This window comes from Oncorhynchus nerka, linkage group LG7 (assembly GCF_034236695.1).
Source record: "Oncorhynchus nerka isolate Pitt River linkage group LG7, Oner_Uvic_2.0, whole genome shotgun sequence".
Lineage (NCBI taxonomy): Eukaryota > Metazoa > Chordata > Actinopteri > Salmoniformes > Salmonidae > Oncorhynchus > Oncorhynchus nerka.
Window position 1 is genome coordinate 10,489,738 of NC_088402.1, and position 22,890 is coordinate 10,512,627.

General features: G+C 42.9%; 2 protein-coding genes across 2 annotated transcripts in view; one reads left to right on the forward strand and one right to left on the reverse strand.

Annotated features, from left to right (window-relative positions):
• The first annotated feature begins 7,104 nt into the window (after positions 1-7,104).
• On the forward strand, positions 7,105-10,681 carry LOC115121957 (tumor necrosis factor-like). Its single transcript, XM_029651106.2, has 4 exons — positions 7,105-7,936; positions 8,271-8,298; positions 8,636-8,695; positions 9,166-10,681. Exons 1-4 carry the CDS (start codon positions 7,769-7,771, stop codon positions 9,639-9,641), a joined length of 732 nt encoding a protein of 243 aa, XP_029506966.1. The 5' UTR covers positions 7,105-7,768; the 3' UTR covers positions 9,642-10,681.
• An 8,115-nt stretch (positions 10,682-18,796) lies between these two features.
• LOC115124066 (gamma-aminobutyric acid type B receptor subunit 1-like) overlaps positions 18,797-22,890 on the reverse strand; it is a 254,510-nt gene continuing 250,416 nt past the window's right edge. Inside the window, exons 23-24 of the mRNA XM_065020170.1 lie at positions 21,993-22,139; positions 18,797-19,800 (exon numbers count right to left, since the gene is read on the reverse strand). Coding sequence (XP_064876242.1) covers positions 19,519-19,800; positions 21,993-22,139 — 429 coding nt within the window. The 3' untranslated portion in view covers positions 18,797-19,518. The remainder of the gene's footprint in view (positions 19,801-21,992; positions 22,140-22,890) is intronic.

Consider the following 22,890-nt stretch of genomic DNA (forward strand, 5'->3'; position numbering starts at 1 on the left):
ATATAGCCTCCACATTGACTCTGTACCATAACACCCTGTATATAGCCTCCACATTGACTCTGTACCGGTACCCCCTGTATATAGCCTCCACATTGACTCTGTACCATAACACCCTGTATATAGCCTCCACATTGACTCTGTACCATAACACCCTGTATATAGCCTCCACATTGACTCTGTACCGGTACCCCCTGTATATAGCCTCCACATTGACTCTGTACTGGTACCCCCTGTATATAGTCTCCACATTGACTCTGTACCAGTACCCCCTGTATATAGCCTCCACATTGACTCTGTACCGGTACCCCCTGTATATAGCCTCCACATTGACTCTGTACCAGTACCCCCTGTATATAGCCTCCACATTGACTCTGTACCGGTACCCCCTGTATATAGCCTCCACATTGACTCTGTACCGGTACCCCCTGTATATAGCCTCCACATTGACTCTGTACCATAACACCCTGTATATAGCCTCCACATTGACTCTGTACCATAACACCCTGTATATAGCCTCCACATTGACTCTGTACTGGTACCCCTGTATATAGCCTCCACATTGACTCTGTACCGGTACCCCTGTATATAGCCTCCACATTGACTCTGTACTGGTACCCCCTGTATATAGTCTCCACATTGACTCTGTACCAGTACCCCTGTATATAGCCTCCACATTGACTCTGTACCGGTACCCCCTGTATATAGCCTCCACATTGACTCTGTACCATACCCCCTGTATATAGCCTCCACATTGACTCTGTACTGGTACCCCTGTATATAGCCTCCACATTGACTCTGTACCAGTACCCCCTGTATATAGCCTCCACATTGACTCTGTACCGGTACCCCTGTATATAGCCTCCACATTGACTCTGTACCAGTACCCCCTGTATATAGCCTCCACATTGACTCTGTACCGGTACCCCCTGTATATAGCCTCCACATTGACTCTGTACCGGTACCCCCTGTATATAGCCTCCACATTGACTCTGTACCGGTACCCCCTGTATATAGCCTCCACATTGACTCTGTACCATAACCCCTGTATATAGCCTCCACATTGACTCTGTACCGGTACCCCCTGTATATAGCCTCCACATTGACTCTGTACCGGTACCCCTGTATATAGCCTCCACATTGACTCTGTACCTGGTACCCCTGTATATAGCCTCCACATTGACTCTGTACCAGTACCCCTGTATATAGCCTCCACATTGACTCTGTACCGGTACCCCTGTATATAGCCTCCACATTGACTCTGTACCGGTACCCCTGTATATAGCCTCCACATTGACTCTGTACTGGTACCCCTGTATATAGCCTCCACATTGACTCTGTACTGGTACCCCTGTATATAGCCTCCACATTGACTCTGTACCGGTACCCCCTGTATATAGCCTCCACATTGACTCTGTACCGGTACCCCCTGTATATAGCCTCCACATTGACTCTGTACCGGTACCCCTGTATATAGCCTCCACATTGACTCTGTACCTGACTCGTTACCCCCTGTATATAGCCTCCACATGACTCTGTACCGGTACCCCCTGTGACTCTGTATATAGCAGACTCCACACATTGACTCTGTACCGGTACCCCCTGTATATAGCCTCCACATTGACTCTGTACCGGTACCCCCTGTATATAGCCTCCACATTGACTCTGTACCGGTACTCCCTGTATATAGCCTCCACATTGACTCTGTACCGGTACCCCCTGTATATAGCCTCCACATTGACTCTGTACCAGTACCCCCTGTATATAGCCTCCACATTGACTCGGTATCGGTACACCCTGTATATAGTCTCCACATTGACTCTGTACTGGTACACCCTGTATATAGCCTCCATATTGACTCGGTATCGGTACCCCCTGTATAAAGCCTCCACATTGACTCTGTACCGGTACCCCCCTGTATATAGCCTCCACATTGACTCTGTACCATAACACCCTGTATATAGCCTCCACATTGACTCTGTACCGGTACCCCCCTGTATATAGCCTCCACATTGACTCTGTACCATAACACCCTGTATATAGCCTCCACATTGACTCTGTACCATAACACCCTGTATATAGCCTCCACATTGACTCTGTACCGGTACCCCCTGTATATAGCCTCCACATTGACTCTGTACCGGTACCCCCTGTATATAGTCTCCACATTGACTCTGCACCAGTACCCCCTGTATATAGCCTCCACATTGACTCTGTACCGGTACCCCCTGTATATTGCCTCCACATTGACTCTGTACCAGTACCCCCTGTATATAGCCTCCACATTGACTCTGTACCGGTACCCCTGTATATAGCCTCCACATTGACTCTGTACTGTATATAGCCTCCACATTGACTCTGTAACCCCTGTATATAGCCTCCACATTGACTCTGTACCATAACACCCTGTATATAGCCTCCACATTGACTCTGTACCGGTACCCCTGTATATAGCCTCCACATTGACTCTGTACCGGTACCCCCTGTATATAGCCTCCACATTGACTCTGTACTGGTACCCCTGTATATAGCCTCCACATTGACTCTGTACCAGTACCCCTGTATATAGCCTCCACATTGACTCTGTACCAGTACCCCCTGTATATAGCCTCCACATTGACTCTGTACCGGTACCCCTGTATATAGCCTCCACATTGACTCTGTACCGGTACCCCTGTATATAGCCTCCACATTGACTCTGTACCAGTACCCCTGTATATAGCCTCCACATTGACTCTGTACCGGTACCCCTGTATATAGCCTCCACATTGACTCTGTACCGGTACCCCTGTATATAGCCTCCACATTGACTCTGTACCGGTACCCCTGTATATAGCCTCCACATTGACTCTGTACCGGTACCCCCTGTATATAGCCTCCACACTGACTCTGTACCGGTACCCCCTGTATATAGCCTCCACATTGACTCTGTACCTGTACCCCCTGTATATAGCCTCCACATTGACTCTGTACCGGTACCCCCTGTATATAGCCTCCACACTGACTCTGTACCGGTACCCCTGTATATAGCCTCCACATTGACTCTTACCGGTTATTTTATATAGCCTCCACACTGATTTTAAAAATATATATTTGATAAATAGCCTCCACATTGACTCTATTACTTGAACTCCCTGTATATAGCCTTAATTGACTTGTACCGGTACTCCCTCATATAGCCTCCACATTGACTCTGTACTTGTACCCCTGTATATAGCCTCCAAATTGACTCTTTATTTGACCCTGTATGTGTCTCCACATTGACTCTGTACCAAGACCCCTGTAAATAGCCTCCACATTGAATAAAGGTACCCCTGTATATAGCCTCCACATTGACTGGTTCAAGTACCCCCTGATAGCCTCCACATTGACTCTGTACCGGTACCCCCTGATATAGCCTCCACATTGACTTCTGTGAAGGTACCCCTGTTATAGCCTCCACATAGACTCTGTCAGATTAGTCCCCTGAAATAGCCTCCACATAGACTCCCCGGTACCCCTGTATATAGCCTCCACACTGACTCAGCCCAGTGAATCATGGTACCCCTTGATATAGTCTCCACATTGACTCGGTACCGGTACCCCCTCATATAGCCTCCACATTGACTGAGGAAAATACCCCTGTATATAGCCTCCACATTGACTCTGAATAAACCCCTGTATATAGCCTCCACATAGACTCTGAATATTTTCAGACCCCTGTATATATTCTCCACATTGACTCTGTACCTCACCCCCTGTATATAGTGGGCCAATTGTTATTATCATGTTATTTTATTGTATTGCTTTTTATTATTTTAAAAAATATATATTTGATAAATATTTTCTTAACTCTATTTCTTGAACTCCGTTGTTGGTTAATTAAGGGCTTGTAAGTAAATCATTTCACTTTAAAGTCTGCACTTGTTGTATGTGACGCATGTGACAAATAAAGTTTTTGATTTGACAATTATGTACATGATTTCAAGACCAGCTTTTAAATAGAGATTGAATAAAGGCCACTAAAAAGCTTTGATGGTTCAAGTTGATTCAAAGCTAGTCGGTAAAAAGATGGGTCTTCCCCTTGTTCTTATGTGTGAAGGTGACGCCCTCTCTTTGTCCTTTCATGTTGTCAGATTAGTCACCTAGAAATGCCCCACCTTCATCCCCGTTTCACCTTTCTGGTGACCTCCTCACTGGGTAAACACCTCAGCAGTGTTCCAGCCCAGTGGTGGCCTTGATGTGGTCGGTCTGTAGCAAAACCACACGGTAGAATCATGTATTACTACATTGATGAGGAAAATATATGTATTTAATCCATTGGAGAATAAATATAGAAAAAGGGGAAGGGGTCTGAATATTTTCAGAATGCACTGTAAATTCTCACATGCAAATTTCCTCATTTGCCAAATATGGGCCAAAAGATACGTGTCATGGCTGCTGTTTGTAATGGTGTATCAGTCACTTCCTCCTGTCTCTTTAAACTAGGCCAAGCGCACGGAGGGAGGGGGGTGGGGGAGTCCTCATCTAATTTTAAGTCACCATCTCCCCTCCTCTCTAAGTATTTAATGCATATATATATATAAGGGATGAGATATACTTATTTTCTTATTTATGAATTAATCATTTGTTTTTTTATAATCTATATCTTTGTATAGGGGAACTATAAGTAATAAAACATTTAACTTTACTATGATATAACGTTGCTGACCGTAAAGTGTTATGTTTTGTGTCCATATTAGGACTGCCACAGTGTCATCCTGTTCTGTTTTGCCTCGTCCATCTCTCTGCTGTTTAATAACTGCAGTCACTCAGTGTAGTATTCAGAGATTATACTATAACAGTGTATGTAGTATTCAGAGATTATACTATAACAGTGTATGTAGTATTCAGAGATTATACTATAACAGTGTATGTAGTATTCAGAGATTATACTATAACAGTGTATGTAGTATTCAGAGATTATACTATAACAGTGTATGTAGTATTCAGAGATTATACTATAACAGTGTATGTAGTATTCAGAGATTATACTATAACAGTGTATGTAGTATTCAGAGATTATACTATAACAGTGTATGTAGTATTCAGAGATTATACTATAAGTGTATGTAGTATTCAGAGATTATACTATAACAGTGTATGTAGTATTCAGAGATTATACTATAACAGTGTATGTAGTATTCAGAGATTATACTATAACAGTGCATGTAGTATTCAGAGATTATACTATAAGTGTATGTAGCCTTGCTACTGTATATAACCTGTCTTTTTACTGTTGTTTTTATTTCTTTACTTACCTATTGTCCACCTAATACCTTTTTTGCACTATTGGCTAGAGCCTGTAAGTAAGCATTTCACTGTAAGTTCTACACCTGTTGTATTCAGCATTTCACTGTAAGTTCTACACCTGTTGTATTCAGCATTTCACTGTAAATTCTACACCTGTTGTATTCAGCATTTCACTGTAAGTTCTACACCTGTTGAATTCGGCGCACGTGACAAATAAACTTTGATTTGAAGTGTATGTAGTATCCAGAGATTATACTATAACAACGTGAACAAAACCCAAAAGTCCATAATCAGAAGTCTCCGCAGGTAAAGATGATAAATAGCGACTGTGTATTATATCAATGAAAGAATATATTTGTACATTTGTGACACAGTTACTCAGATGGCTGTCAGTTTGTGTTTGTGTGAACGTTAGCAATTTATTTTCCTATTCACAATAATATCCCTATGTGAGTCAGTGTCTGACTAGCCTCAGAAGCCCACACAAAATATGGGATTTGGAAAGGAAGTGTTGTCATCGACATTACTTAACATATACATACGCAGGTAGAATATGTCAATAAAGAGCTATATTTAGTGCCTTTTCTATTTTTAGTGTGAGGATGTTTTGAATAGATGAGTACTAATAATGAGTTAGCAATATTATGTCACACACAGGATGGAAACAGGAAGCATAAACATCCCATGTGACCTCGGAACTACAATCTAACAGAAATCAATACTAATCAATCTAACAGAAATCAATACTAATTTACACGAGTCATTCATTTAACAGAATGCAATTTCATACTGTTTTGTCTGTATGAGCAAAATCTTAAGATACTAAACAAGGTATATCTACACTATATTACGCATCATATGGTGTATAAATAAATAAAAAACACCTTCCCCCGTCTTTCTTTCTTTCACATCCTTCTCTCCCTCCATACCTTTGCTAATCTGTGGGTGAATGGGCTCTGTCACTCACACAGTACAGCGCTGAGTGTGGTCGAGACGTTGGCCCCGTACACACTTCAAGTTGTACACAACTGATGTACAATGCATTCGGCACAACGAAGAGTTTCTCTGCAAAAAAAAATATTAAATGACTACGTAAGTGTTGTGGAGACACTTGGGGGGGGGAATAGTGCAGACAAACTCTATTATTTCACAGAAATATCTGTGAAATATCACAACCATTGTGTCAAATGTGTTGTAGGCCTACATTAGTTGTAGTACGAGATCAGTGAGAGGCCAAATCTAGTGCAGATGCACGGTACAATTTCATTTCCAGTTTAGTGGAAAAAACATGAAACATTAACGGCCAAAGAGAGAGACAGGGACAACTTCAAAGCTGGAATCACTGCCAAAGGTGCTTCAACAAAATACTGTGTAAAGGGCCTGAATACTTATGTAAATGTGATATCAGTTTTTTTTTTTTTTTTTTTTACATTTGCCGAAATTTCTAAATCTGTTTTTGCTTCGTCATTATGGGATATTGTGTGTAGATTGAGGCGGGAAAAAAACTATTTAATCCATTTTGGAATAAGACTGAAACTTAACAAAATGTGGAAAAAGTCAAGAGGTCTGAGTACTTTCCTGAATGCACTGTAAGGGAAAAATGCAACATTAACATAATGAAAATGATACCATTGCAGAGAGCAGCCATGACACATCTCTCTTTGTCCATATGGCAAGCGAGTATGTTTGCTTGTATAGTCCAAATTAACATACAAGTGTACTTCAGCATAAGTGATAATTTACATACACAAACATTTACTTTCATCCTTTATATATATATATATATATAATAAAAACATCATACTAAAATGATACCACAACATTGTCTGTTGCTCAATAGTCTGCTTTGTCCTTAAAACCAGCCACCAGTGCCGATACTAATGGACATGAAAAAGATGAAGGCAGAAAATGTAAATGTCAAGAAAGAAAATCCCATAAAGTAAAACCTAATATGGAACAGAGTAAAAAATGAAGTTTGAGAGATACGCTTTGGTGTCACTTGAGATAAGTGTGTGAGAGAGAGTTAGTGGAAGATAGCTGTGTGTGCATGCAGGGTTTTTCGTTTTGTTTATTAGGATCCCCAGTAGCTCTTGCATGCAATAGCTACTCTTCCTGCGTGTGGGTGTGAAACTTTTTTTTTTTCAAGTGTGAAAAACGCCACAGGTTCCCCCAGCCATTACACCAGTCCCCATGCCTCCTCCCCTCAACTCTCTGTTCCTCTGCTTTCCTCCACTCAGACTGACATCACTGGAGTTTCCCAGAAGCTACAATGGTATATAACAGCAGCGCTCAGAGTATCAGTCCATCAGACACAGCAGGAGCATCACTACCTTCAAAACAACCTCTAATAAGACTGCTGGAGTTTAGCACTACATTTTTTACAAACTTCTAGACCGCAAAAGAGCTGAACTGCTACTTGAACTCTCTTCGAATACTGCCTTGGGTTAAGTAGGTAAAGGAAGTCTCTACTCCGGGATCCGCAGAAAGTTCTAGTAAAACGATGGAAGGTGATTGCAGCAGAGTGATGGTGGACTTGGAGAATGGCCCTGTGTCACCGACCGTGACCCTGGTGCGGGACAAGTCCACACGACGGTGGAGGCTGTGTGGTGCCCTGCTGGCCATGGCGCTGTGTGTCTCAGCTGCACTCTTCTTTACCTGGCACTCCAAGGTAAGAACATACATCCCATTATATCTTAACTTTTATCATCATTTATCATTTATTGTAAATTATTATTAACGGCACAATGTCTAGTTTCATCAGCAATTTGATCAAATAAAAATGTATTTTTTTACCTTGCAATTATTTATATGTATTTATTCACTATACAGCTATATCACTATATATCTTAGGCATAACTTTAGCATGTCTTTGTATCCTCCGTAAACCTGTGTAAATGTCTCCGCATTAGCTCGGTATATTTCATATCTCCTGTTGAGCATCGATATGAAACCCGATCGCAGGACTAACTCTTTCTTTTTATCTCTGTTTCGCGTTTCCTCAGAAACAAGATCACATCGAGAAAGCTGATGGTGAGTTCATATCCCTTTTTTCTGGCAGGTTCTACTGCTATATATTTATATATATATACATACATACATACATATGCTGCTACTCCCTTGACAAAGGGTGCATTCTAAATAGCATCCTATTTGTATTTTAGTGCACTACATATGACCAGAGCCCTATCGCCCCCCTCCTATCGGCCCTGGTCAAAAGTAGTGCACTATATAGGGAATAGGGTGCAATTTGAGATACTTTCTTGCAAGCTCTTAAAAACCTCTCACACATGTAGTTGGTTTGAGAAGATTCCCGGCTTGTGAAGATGTCACCGGTTCTAAATCTCCATCTCCTTCCTTCCCTCCTCAGAAATTCAGCATACCTTGAGACAACTCTCTGGAAACAGAAAGGCTGCCATTCATTTAGAAGGTAAGAGCACACTATATCCAGGAATGCATTCGATGCCTGTCTGTACCCCCTAAATAATACCCTATTCCCTATTATAGTGCACTAGTTTTGACCAGGGCTCATATGTAAAAGGGATCGAGTGCCATTTGAGACACAATGCATTCAGCACAATAGCGTTCGTCATTTCAACAGCACTGTAGAACTGGAAATAACTTCTCTGCATGTTGAATAGTCTGGAAACACACAATGTAAATGTAGTATATGCAAATCAATTCACACTTGACCTTGAAATGGGATAAGATGCTGTGAATGAATCAAGCCTGTTTGACATACGATATAAGTCAAGACATAACCTTCATCTCTTTTTGAAACTGCTCATTTACAACTTGCCTCAATAGAGAAGGTGTGTCGTAGTGCTCCACGAGTCAATATCTACAGTGAATTATATTCATGTCCGACCTCTCTCTCTCTCTCCTCCCTTCCCCTTTTAGGTGAATACAACGCCAATGGTGATTACAAGTCCTCAGTGGAGTGGACAGATGGCGAGGGCCAGGAATTCTCACAGGGGGGTCTTAAACTCAACAACAACGAAATAGTTATTCCCCAGACGGGCCTCTACTTTATCTACAGCCAGGTCTCTTTCCACGTCAGCTGCAAGGCCGACCCCAAGCACCCTAACAACCAGGACATGGTTCACCTGAGTAACACGGTCACGCGCTGGTCCCCAAGCTATGGCACCGAAGACAACAAGGAGTACCAGACGCTGCTCAACTCCGTACGCACTGTGTGTAAGAAGTCTTCCAACAGCGAGGCTGCGAGTGAAGGAAAATGGTATAATGCCGTGTACGTGGGAGCCGTGTTCAGCCTGGAGAAGGGAGACAGGCTGGGGACAGTCACAGAGAACAGGCTTCTGCCCCATCTGGAGAGTGGTGATGGGAAGAACTTCTTTGGCGTGTTCGCCTTGTAAAGACGGACGAAAATGGCTGACGACAGAGGGAAAGGCTACGTCCCAAATGCCAACCTATTCCCTACACTTTTTTTGACAAGAGCTCTATGGGTGAATTATATACAGGGAATAGGTCACCATTTGGGATGCAGGCCACAGTGTGGAGGGAAAGGTTCAACTTTTGGAAGGGAGGAGGGGAGGGGGGGGGGGTAATTACATGAGGAATATACGGGAAGGTTACCTGATAGGAGTCACAGGGCGTTTCATCTATTGAAGTTGACTGAGGTTAAGGCATTGTTGTTTTATGTTAAAGCCAATGCTTTTATACTCTTCTGTCAAAGATGAGGAATCATAGCCTGGGTACCAGTCTGTTTGTGCCATCATGCCACTTCTTGCCACCCGTTGACATGCCAAACATTGGCTTGCACGACAGCATGGAGTAGTCGAGAGCACAAACAGATCTGGGGACCAGGCTAGAGGAATTATACCAACCTATATAAACTGTAGCAGTTTATATATACTTGGGGTTTATTGTACAACAGATGTGTTGCCGTGGTGTTACCACGGCAGCATATTTCTATAATGTTAAAGTACTATGTACTTGAACTAGTGTTACTCTCAGAACCTGCTGCTGAACTGCCATCCACAGCACCCAAACCCAACCGCGCCATATCCTTTTACCCGAAGGAATTCTGACAACGATTCCACGTATTTTTGGCATTTTGATATACGCTGCTAGATCTTATTGAGAAGTTAAAATACGTTTCTAATTGATTCTGAATTAATCATGTCTTTCTCTTTCTCTTTGTTTATTAATATAGCTATTATTATTTATTATTTATTTGTTCATTATAGTTGTATTGTTGTCTAATAATAATAATGTTATTTAAATGGAATTTGACCATATTTATTTTATTTATTTAATTTATTTGAAGTGTCTAATACCTAATTGTTATGTTATTTAATTGTATTTTATAGAGTCATTTTTATTGTATTTATTTATTTATTTAACTTGTGCTGTTGAGTCAACATCTCAATAAAATGATACAGAAAGGACAAAACATTTATTGTACGTGAATCAATTATGACCATTCATGAACAGTTTATGCCACATTGACTTCACTTAACGATAGTCACTATTTAGAGATTCCACAGCCACGCTGTTTTGGATTGGATTTGTTAAGTTTTGGATCGTTTACAAAGGGAATTTCATAACTGGTCAGGTGACCGTACTCTGGGCGTCTTTAACTGATGCTGAACTGGTTCTAGCACTGGGAAAAAACCTTGTAAATCGTGATCGAGTCATAGTAGCTATTTCTATCGACACAACTTCCTAAAAATAGTTATCTCTCTGCTTTCATGGAATGATTAACGCTTCTGTTGATCTTATCACATTTGTATTAGCATACATTTGCAACGGGCACCTTGCCTAAAATAAACTCACTGGTTGTTTCCATTGCAGTCACTTCCTCAACAGCAAATGTGGTTAGTGACAAGGGTAACTCCCTCTCCAAACGGAGCCATAAGCGTAGGAGTCAGCAACAACGACATCACAAGCAGAGTGGGGCTACTGGGGCTACTGGGCCGAGTGGGGCTACTGGTCTTATTTTGCTGGTAATTATCCCACGCTCATCCTCCTGCTCCGACCCATCTCCTCCTGCTCATACCCATCCCCTCCTGCTCAGACCCATCTCCTCCTGCTCATACCCATCCCCTCCTGCTCCGACCCATCTCCTCCTGCTCAGACCCATCTCCTCCTGCTCAGACCCAGCCCCTCCTGCTCAGACCCATCTCCTCCTGCTCAGACCCATCTCCTCCTGCTCAGACCCACATCCTCCTGCTCAGACCCACATCCTCCTGCTCAGACCCACCTCCTCCTGCTCAGACCCATCTCCTCCTAATCCGACCCATCTCCTCCTAATCCGACCCAGCTCCTCCTAATCCGACCCAGCTCCTCCTAATCCGACCCATCTCCTCCTAATCCGACCCAGCTCCTCCTAATCCGACCCAGCTCCTCCTAATCCGACCCAGCTCCTCCTAATCCGACCCAGCTCCTCCTAATCCGACCCAGCTCCTCCTAATCCGACCCAGCTCCTCCTAATCCGACCCAGCTCCTCCTAATCCGACCCATCTCCTCCTAATCCGACCCAGCTCCTCCTAATCCGACCCAGCTCCTCCTAATCCGAACCAGCTCCTCCTAATCCGACCCAGCTCCTCCTAATCCGAACCATCTCCTCCTAATCCGACCCAGTTCCTCCTGCTCAGACCAATCTCCTCCTGCTCAGACCAATCTCCTCCTAATCCGACCCATCTCCTCCTAATCCGACCCAGCTCCTCCTAATCCGACCCAGCTCCTCCGAATCTGACCCAGCTCCTCCTAATCCGACCCAGCTCCTCCTAATCCGACCCAGCTCCTCCTAATCCGACCCATTTCCTCCTAATCTGACCCAGCTCCTGCTCCTACGCATCACATCAAACACACCATAACCACTTTCATCCCTGTTTCCATGTATATATTACCATTAGTATTATACCATAAGTATATATACTGTATATATTCCTGCTACCAGTCACTTTATAGCCCTGTTTCGATGTATATCCACCTATCACACCTACACTGAAACACACACACATGCTACTGCCACACTGTTTACTATTATTATTAGTATTAATTATTCTGCTACCAGTCACTTTCTCCTAATCCCTGTCTACATTTACATATCTACCTCAATTAACTCCAGTATCCCTGTACATGTAGTACTGGCACCCTGTATATAGCTTCCTCTCTCTGGCACTGAACATTTCTTATTTCTTGTGTTAAAAAATAAACAATATTACTTGATATTGATTACTGCGCCGTTGATGTCGGTCTTACAAGTTCAGCTTTTCACTGTACTTGTACATGTGACTCAAAATTCAAAAAGACACTCGCACATCTGAGCAATCGTTTTTTTTGCAGGTGCCTGGTAACAGTTGAACAAGATGGAAGGAAGAAGGAAAAAATAGCTTTTGTGAGATGTTGTTTTTTTATTTATTTTTTTACAAAAGCTCTGACGAAGGCCGTGAGGCCGATAACGTAAAGCTTATTAAAGATCAGTGATACTATCAAGAGCAGTGTGCGGTTTCCTTTTTCATTCGTCTTGTGCATGTGACAAAACAAACAAGAAACTACTTTTTAAAAAGAGCCCTATGGGTTTCCTTATGGATCCTGGTCAAAAGTAGTGCACTATTTACGGAAAAGGGTCCCATTTGGGACGCAGGGTATGAATGGAGGCAGAGGCCCTGGGGAATCTAGGCAGAGGCCCTGGGGAATCTAGGCAGAGGCCCTGGGGAATCTAGGCAGAGGCCCTGGGGAATCTAGGCAGAGGCCCTGGGGAATCTAGGCAGAGGCCCTGGGGAATCTAGGCAGAGGCCCTGGGGAATCCAGGCAGAGGCCCTGGGGAATCCAGGCAGAGGCCTTGGGGAATCTAGGTAGAGGCCTTGGGGAATCTAGGCAGAGGCCCTGGGGAATCTAGGCAGAGGCCCTGGGGAATCCAGGCAGAGGCCTTGGGGAATCTAGGTAGAGGCCTTGTGGAATCTAGGTAGAGGCCCTGGGGAATCCAGGCAGAGGCCCTGACTCAGGGACAATCTTCATAAGAAAGAAGGAAGGAGTGAAAGACAGGAGGAGTGGAAGAAGTAGAACAGGTAAGAAGACGTCACCTAGTGGTGATATTATTGTGTGTGTGTGTGTGTGTGTGTGTGTGTGGTGTGTGTGAAGGTAGCATACGTCCTTTGTGATTCGTGATCTGTCCTTTAATCTGTAGTCATTGATGCTCTGTATATTCCTCAAGGTGGTAAATCTGGACGTATTTATCTATCAATCTGCAGGCAATGAACTATTAGGACTTAATAAACACAATCTCCGTTATTGGATTGACACTCCGACCAAAAAAGACTGCAACATGTCCAACATCGCATACAACACAATGTGAATATATTATGTTATAATACATAATATTATGTATTATGTTATATTTATTATTATTATCCAACATCATATATTATGCAAATAAAAACATACTTTATTTTTCATATAATCACTCCTTTTGTATTTCACATCTCAAATGTTAACCAGTCGTGTGTGTGTGTGTGTGTGTGTGTGTGTGTGTGTGTGTGTGTGTGTGTGTGTGTGTGTGTGTGTGTATACATATATATATATATATAATTCAAATACCATATGTATATATATGTATATATATGTATATATATGCATATATAATTCAAATACCATATGTATATATATGTATATATATGTATATATATGCATATATAATTCAAATACCATATGTATACTACGTATGTATGAGCAAGATAATACATTTATTATAATAATAATTTTACACAATGCCAATATTGTCCATATCCTCGTTTTGTATAAACATCACTGGTATCATTACAGTATTCCGACTACACAGAGATCGCTATACATTTACATACAGAATACTGACAACCATATGTACAGACGGGCACCATAATGGATTGTAAACAAAGGATCTGACATGAGGACTGGGTTGTACAATGTTCTCGTTATAACGCGTACATAAACAGCTTCATAAGTACTACTCGGAGATTCATAGGTGCTTTACAACAAGAAAACTCAAATATCACAGTCATTTAACAAGCTGGATACTGTACCACACTGGGGTCTAAGAGAATGAACACAGAGGGTAGAGTTCAAAGGTCAAGCAAGGCCAAGTCTAACATTCCAGAGACTTAAGAAAGGTCAAAAGGTCACACAACCACTAACCCAGTTGCCATAAGACTTCATGAATATGGAAGAGATGATGATGATGTATTGTATTCTAACATTATATGTAGGTAGTAAAAGTCCAAAAAATGAAATCTAGATTTAAAAAAAGAAAAGCTTTATAACTGAGCAGAGGTGCTGTTACTAGAACTGAGCAGGTGCTGTTACTAGAACTGAGCAGGTGCTGTTACTAGAACTGAGCAGAGGTGCTGTTACTAGAACTGAGCAGGTGCTGTTACTAAAACTGAGCAGAGGTGCTGTTACTAGAACTGAGAAGAGGTGCTGTTACTAGAACTGAGCAGAGGTGCTGTTACTAGACCTGAGCAGAGGTGCTGTTACTAGAACTGAGCAGGTGCTGTTACTAGAACTGAGAAGAGGTGCTGTTACTAGAACTGAGCAGAGGTGCTGTTACTAGAACTGAGCAGAGGTGCTGTTACTAGAACTGAGCAGGTGCTGTTACTAGAACTGAGAAGAGGTGCTGTTACTAGAACTGAGCAGAGGTGCTGTTACTAGAACTGAGCAGAGGTGCTGTTACTAGAACCGAGGAGGTGCTGTTACTAGAACTGAGCAGGTGCTGTTTCTCGAACTGAGCAGGTGCTGTTACTAGAACTGAGCAGAGGTGCTGTTACTAGAACTGAGAAGAGGTGCTGTTACTAGAACTGAGCAGGTGCTGTTTCTAGAACTGAGCAGGTGCTGTTACTAGAACTGAGCAGAGGTGCTGTTACTAGAACTGAGCAGAGGTGCTGTTACTAGAACTGAGCAGAGGTGCTGTTACTAGAACTGAGCAGGTGCTGTTACTAGAACTGAGCAGAGGTGCTGTTACTAGAACTGAAGCAGGTGCTGTTACTAGAACTGAGCAGAGGTGCTGTTACTAGAACTGAGCAGGTGCTGTTACTAGAACTGAGCAGAGGTGCTGTTACTAGAACTGAGCAGGTGCTGTTACTAGAACCGAGCAGAGGTGCTTTTACTAGAACCGAGCAGGTGCTGTTACTAGAACCGAGCAGGTGCTGTTACTAGAACTGAGCAGAGGTGCTGTTACTAGAACTGAGCAGGTGCTGTTACTAGAACCGAGCAGGTGCTGTTACTAGAACCGAGCAGGTGCTGTTACTAGAAGGTGCTGTTACTAGAATTGCCTAGAGCAGGTGCTGTTACGAGAACTGTTACTAGAACCGAGCAGGTGCTGTTACGAGAACTGAGCAGGTGCTGTTACTAGAACTGAGCAGAGGTGCTGTTACTAGAACTGAGCAGAGGTGCTGTTACTAGAACTAACCAGAGGTGCTGTTACTAGAACTGAGCAGGTGCTGTTACTAGAACTGAGCAGAGGTGCTGTTACTAGAACTGAGCAGAGGTGCTGTTACTAGAACTGAGCAGAGGTGCTGTTACTAGAACTGAGCAGAGGTGCTGTTACTAGAACTGAGCAGGTGCTGTTACTAGAACTGAGAAGAGGTGCTGTTACTAGAACTGAGCAGAGGTGCTGTTACTAGACCTGAGCAGAGGTGCTGTTACTAGAACTGAGCAGGTGCTGTTACTAGAACTGAGAAGAGGTGCTGTTACTAGAACTGAGCAGAGGTGCTGTTACTAGAACTGAGCAGAGGTGCTGTTACTAGAACTGAGCAGGTGCTGTTACTAGAACTGAGAAGAGGTGCTGTTACTAGAACTGAGCAGAGGTGCTGTTACTAGAACTGTTACTAGAACTGAGCAGAGGTGCTGAGAACTGAGAGGTGCTGTTACTAGAACTGAGCAGGTGCTGTTTCTAGAACTGAGCAGGTGCTGTTACTAGAACTGAGCAGAGGTGCTGTTACTAGAACTGAGCAGGTGCTGTTACTAGAACTGAGCAGAGGTGCTGTTACTAGAACTGAACAGGTGCTGTTACTAGAACTGAGCAGAGGTGCTGTTACTAGAACTGAGCAGGTGCTGTTACTAGAACTGAGCAGAGGTGCTGTTACTAGAACTGAGCAGGTGCTGTTACTAGAACTGAGCAGAGGTGCTGTTACTAGAACTGAGCAGGTGCTGTTACTAGAACCGAGCAGAGGTGCTTTTACTAGAACCGAGCAGGTGCTGTTACTAGAACCGAGCAGGTGCTGTTACTAGAACCGAGCAGGTGCTGTTACTAGAACTGAGCAGAGGTGCTGTTACTAGAACTGAGCAGGTGCTGTTACTAGAACCGAGCAGGTGCTGTTACTAGAACCGAGCAGGTGCTGTTACTAGAACCGAGCAGGTGCTGTTACTAGAACTAACCAGAGGTGTTGTTACTAGAACTAACCAGAGGTGCTGTTACTAGAACTAACCAGAGGTGCTGTTACTAGAACTAACCAGAGGTGCTGTTACTAGAACTGACCAGAGGTGCTGTTACTAGAACTGACCAGAGGTGCTGTTACTAGAACTAACCAGAGGTGCTGTTACTAGAACTAACCAGAGGTGCTGTTACTAGAACTAACCAGAGGTGCTGTTACTAGAACTAACCAGAGGTGCTGTTACTAGAACTAACCAGAGGTGCTGTTACTAGAACTGAGCAGGTGCTGCTACTAGAACTGAGCAGGTGCTGTTACTAGAACTGAGCAGGTGCTGTTACTAGAACTGAGCAGGTGCTGTTACTAGAACTGAGCAGTTGCTGCGTCGTACTGGTCCAGAGAGGGAGATGCGCTGTCACCCAGTCACCCACCCACCCACCCAGTCACCCACCCAGTCACCCACCCAGTCACCCACCCAGTCACCCACCCAGTTACCCACCCACCCAGTCACCCACCCACCCAGTCACGTGCTAGTGGCATCACGTTGGACTAAAATATTTAGGGGAAGTGTTACTTTCTGTCTAAAAACTACAGCGCTAAAAATTCCTTCCTCTTTGACATTGTTTTACAAGACAAAAGATGAAACCATATAGCAGAACCAGCAAAAAACAAGAAAACAAAACAGAGAACTGCTGATGACAGGGTTTGGAGATTTGACCGTTGATATTGTTTGAGGAGTTTAGTACATGCCAGGAGCTACGTTTTACCTAATACTGGGTTTACGGTAAACAAAAATTAATAGCTAGGAAGAATATCCTAAGTGTTGTCAATGCGGTTAGCAATTGACCCAGTAACCCACCCAGCACAGTTAGTGACAGTTCAGACATAGCAAGTGCAGGGGTCATTGAGCAGGGGTCATAGCAGGGGTCATTGAGGAAGCAGGGGTCATTGAGGAAGCAGGGGTCATTGAGGAAGCAGGGGTCATTGACCAGGGGTCATAGCAGGGGTCATTGAGCAGGGGTCATAGCAGGGGTCATTCGGGAAGTAACTGGATCATCAGTGATTCAATTTAAACGGTATCCCAAATGGCACCCTATTCCCTACATAGTACACTACTTTTGACCAGAACCCAAATGGGCCCTAGTGCACTAAATAGGGAATAGGGAGCCACTTGGGACACATTCAAATTCCCAGGTTTTCCAGAAATTCCAGTTGTAGGATTCTAAATTTCCAGTTTATTCCTTCCTGATTCCGGGAATTTTCCAACCAGGATTGCTGGAAACCTGGGAATTTCCCAGTTAAAACCTGTTTTCTCCAGTTTACATTCCTATCTGGCTTGTCGTTTTGGACACCTCTGTCTGTCTCGTCATCTGTGAAATCTCTTCCGACAACAGCTGTGGTCGAATATTACAACAAACTGTTTCAGTGTTGCTCAGGCTCAGCTTTATGAATTACCCAGTCAGGCAGCGCTTCATTGGCTGCAATCAGGACAATTGAAACACTTTCTAGTGAAGGACGAAAAGCCTGCAGCCCACAAACAGATGATGTTGCAGCTGGAATACATCCCAACTCTAAAGCAGTGTCTTGAAAAGAGAAATAGGATAAAGACATTTAAGAATAAGTATACATTTTAGCATGGGATGGAAAAATAGATTGGAGATTTACGTTGAAGTTGTATAGACAGCAGATCTGGTAAATGTTTTTGACAAAGACAAACAGGTCAGTCTTGATGTCTCTGTACAATCACAAGCTTGTCTTACAGATTCTCCTGTAATGGACGAGGTGCTGCTGCAGTATACACATATTAATGGTACATAATACATATGATGGATGTGTAGTCATAACATGGGCACCTCTCTTCTATTCCTCTCTAGACACCTTAAATATATACACACCAAATCCCCTTGTGGCTGATTTATGCATCATGCTCTAAGGTTTAGAAGACACAGAACTGTTTACTTTATTGGAAATTATAGAACGTGTGTTGTTCTTATTTCTCAACAAATAAATATGGAATAATTGCATTTATTGGACACCAGGGGGAGGGAGAGACAGAAGGACGGAGAGAGTGAGAGAGAGAGAGAGCGAGAGAGAGCGAGAGAGAGTGAGAGAGAGAGAGAGAGAGAGAGCGAGAGAGAGAGCCAGAGAGAGAGAGAGCCAGAGAGAGAGAGCGAGAGAGAGTGAGAGAGAGAGAGCGAGAGAGAGAGCCAGAGAGAGAGAGCGAGAGAGCCAGAGAGAGCGAGAGAGCAAGAGAGAGAGAGCGAGAGAGAATGAGAGTGAGAGAGCCAGAGAGAGTGAGAGAGCAAGAGAGAGAGAGAGAGAGCGAGAGAGAGAGAGAAGATAGTGAGAGAGCAAGAGAGAGAGAGAGAGAGAAGAGAGAGAGAGAGCGAGAGAGACAGAGAGAGCGAGAGAGCAAGAGAGAGAGCGAGAGAGAATGAGAGTGAGAGAGCCAGAGAGAGTGAGAGCGCGAGAGAGAGTGAGAGAGCGAGAGAAAGAGAGAGAAGAGAGAGAGAGAAAGAGATCACTACTGATCACTACCTCACCTATCACTAACCCTCTGATCACTACCCTGCCTATCACTAACCCTCTGATCACTACCCTGCCTATCACTAACCCTCTGATCACTAACCCTCTGATCACTACCTTACCTATCACTAACCCTCTGATCACTAACCCTCTGATCACTACCGTACCTATCACTAACCCTCTGATCACTACCTTACCTATCACTAACCCTCTGATCACTACCTCACCTAGTTACTGCCTCTCTTCCTTCCTCTACCCCATCTCTTACCCCCTCACCCGATTACTTGGCCTTCCATTCATTCTTCATTCACTAACGTATACCCCCTTTCAAACACTCTTCCTCTCCTCCTATAGATCACTTGTAGAGGAGCTGTAACCGGCTGGTGTGGCAGTTGTTTCTACTGATCTTCCCATCGGGCTGATAGAGGTTGGAGGAGTTGGAGAATGATGGAGGGAGGGAGTGGTTGTCTGAGGTGGGGTTGGGGTACCCCGGTGGAGGAATGAGGGATTTGGGGTCATTCGAGGGGACAGGGAGAAGGGGCGTGTGGTTCTGCTTGACTGTGGAGGGGCGTCTTCGGGAGCGGAGGGCTTGTCGCTCCACCAGCTGGTTTCGCAGCTCTGACACCCTCTCTTCTTTCTGTGAATGAGAGAGAGAGAGAGAGAGAGAGAGAGAGAGAGAGAGAGAGAGAGAGAGAGAGAGAGAGAGAGAGCGAGCGAGAGAGGGTGGAGAGAGAGAGAGAGGGTGGAGAGAGAGAGAGAGAGAGAGAGGGGAGGAGAGAGGAGAGAGAGAGAGAGAGAGAGAGGGTGGAGAGAGAGAGAGAGAGAGAGAGAGAAGAGAGCGAGAGAAAGAAAGAAGAGAGAGGGGGGAGGAGAGAGAAAGAAAGAGAGAGAGAGGGGAGGAGAGAGGAGAGAGAGAGAGAGAGAGAGAGAGAGAGAGAGAGAGTGAGAGAGAGAGAGAAGAGAGATTGAGAGAGAGAGAGAGAGAGAGAGAGAGAGAGGAGAGTGTGAGAGAGAAAAGAGAGAGAGAAGAGTAGAGAGTGTGTGATATTCAAAGTTAATGATGACCTATCTATAATCAGGTTGATGTTTACTGTCATGAGTGTTGTACTGGAGGCAGAACTCAAGGGGCCAGCTGCAAAGTCAAAATTGTCTGTATCGTAAAAACGAATTAGAATAAAAAAATGCGTTTTCATATCTTCATTTAAGGTTACGGTAAGGCATTAGGTTTAGCAATGTGGTTAAGGTTAGGGTTAAAATAGGGTTGTATGACTTTGTGGGTATGCCAGCTAGTGACCACCATGCAGAGATGGCTCTAGTACATGAGTCGACTCAATAAATTATAACCTGCTATCCTTTAACTAGGGCAAGGAGTTGTTCTGACCATATGATCTGACTAGGCAAAGCTCTGGTCTCTACTCATCACCTAAAACTAGGCCCTGGGCTTTCCCCTGAGTTCCCTGGTACATCATGTGGCCAGGAAAAACTTCTGGCCAAAACTACAGTAAGACATAGACCTACAGAAAGAACGGATATATCGCAAAGAAATACTCTTTACCTACTGTATAACATAACTGATCCTATAACATAACTGATACTATACCTACTGTATAACATAACTGATCCTATACCTACTGTATAACATAACTGATCCTATACCTACTGTATAAACTAACTGATCCTATACCTACTGTATAACATAACTGATCCTATACCTACTGTATAACATAACTGATCCTATACCTACTGTATAAACTAACTGATCCTATGATCCCTTACCTACTGTATAAACTAACTGATCCTATAACATAACTGATCCTATAACATAACTGATCCTATACCTACTGTATACCATAACTGATCCTATACCTACTCTATACCATAACTGATCCTATACCTACTGTATACCTACTGTATAACATAACTGATCCTATACCTACTGTATAACATAACTGATCCTATACCTACTGTATAACATAACTGATCCTATACCTACTGTATAACATAACTGATCCTATACCTACTGTATAACATAACTAACTGTATAGATAACCTATGCCTACTGTATAACTACTGTATAACATAACTGATCCTATACCTACTGTATAACATAACTGATCCTATACCTACTGTATAACATAACTGATCCTATACCTACTGTATAACATAACTGATCCTATACCTACTGTATAAACTAACTGATCCTATACCTACTGTATAACATAACTGATCCTATGCCTACTGTATAACATAACTGATCCTATACCTACTGTATAACATAACTGATCCTATACCTACTGTATAACATAACTGATCCTATACCTACTGTATAACATAACTGATCCTATACCTACTGTATAAACTAACTGATCCTATAACATAACTGATCCTATAACATAACTGATCCTATAACATAACTGATCCTATACCTACTGTATAACATAACTGATCCTATACCTACTGTATACCATAACTGATCCTATACCTACTGTATAACATAACTGATCCTATATCTACTGTATAACATAACTGATTCTATACCTACTGTATAACATAACTGATCCTATACCTACTGTATACCACAACTAATCCTATACCTACTGTATAACATAACTGATCCTATAACATAACTGATCCTATGCCTACTGTATAACATAACTGATCCTATACCTACTGTATACCACAACTAATCCTATACCTACTGTATACCCTAACTGATCCTATACCTACTGTATACCACAACTGATCCTATGGCTACTGTATACCTACTGTATACCACAACTGATCCTATGCCTACTGTATACCTACTGTATAACATAACTGATCCTGTACCTCCTGAATGATCTTCTGTAGTTCCTTATTCTCTCTCTCCAGCTGTCTGGACTTCTCCTCATCGTTGTTGTTGGTGGATGAGCCCTGTGTCTTCACGGTCTCCTGGGTGTCTGACTGCCACTCCCCTCGGGTGATCAGACGACGCATCTACAGTATCACCATGGAGATAAACAATCTGTACTGAAACATCTACAGTATCACCATAGAGATAAACAATCTGTACTGAAACATCTACAGTATCACCATAGAGATAAACAATCTGTACTGAAACATCTACAGTTTCACCATAGAGATAAACAATCTGTACTGAAACATCTACAGTATCACCATAGAGACAAACAATCTGTACTGAAACATCTACAGAGTACTACCATAGAGACAAACAATCTGTACTGAAACATCTACAGTATCACCATAGAGATAAACAATCTGTACTGAAACATCTACAGTATCACCATAGAGACAAACAATCTGTACTGAAACATCTACAGTATCACCATAGAGATAAACAATCTGTACTGAAACATCTACAGTATCACCATGGAGATAAACAATCTGTACTGAAACATCTACAGTATCACCATGGAGATAAACCATCTGTACTGAAACATCTACAGAGTACTACCATAGAGACAAACAATCTGTACTGAAACATCTACAGTATCACCATGGAGATAAACAATCTGTACTGAAACATCTACAGAGTACTACCATAGAGACAATCAATATGTACTGAAACATCTACAGTATCACCATGGAGATAAACAATCTGTACTGAAACATCTACAGTATCACCATGGAGATAAACAATCTGTACTGAAACATCTATAGTATCACCATGGAGATAAACAATCTGTACTGAACCATCTACAGAGTACTACCATAGAGATAAACAATC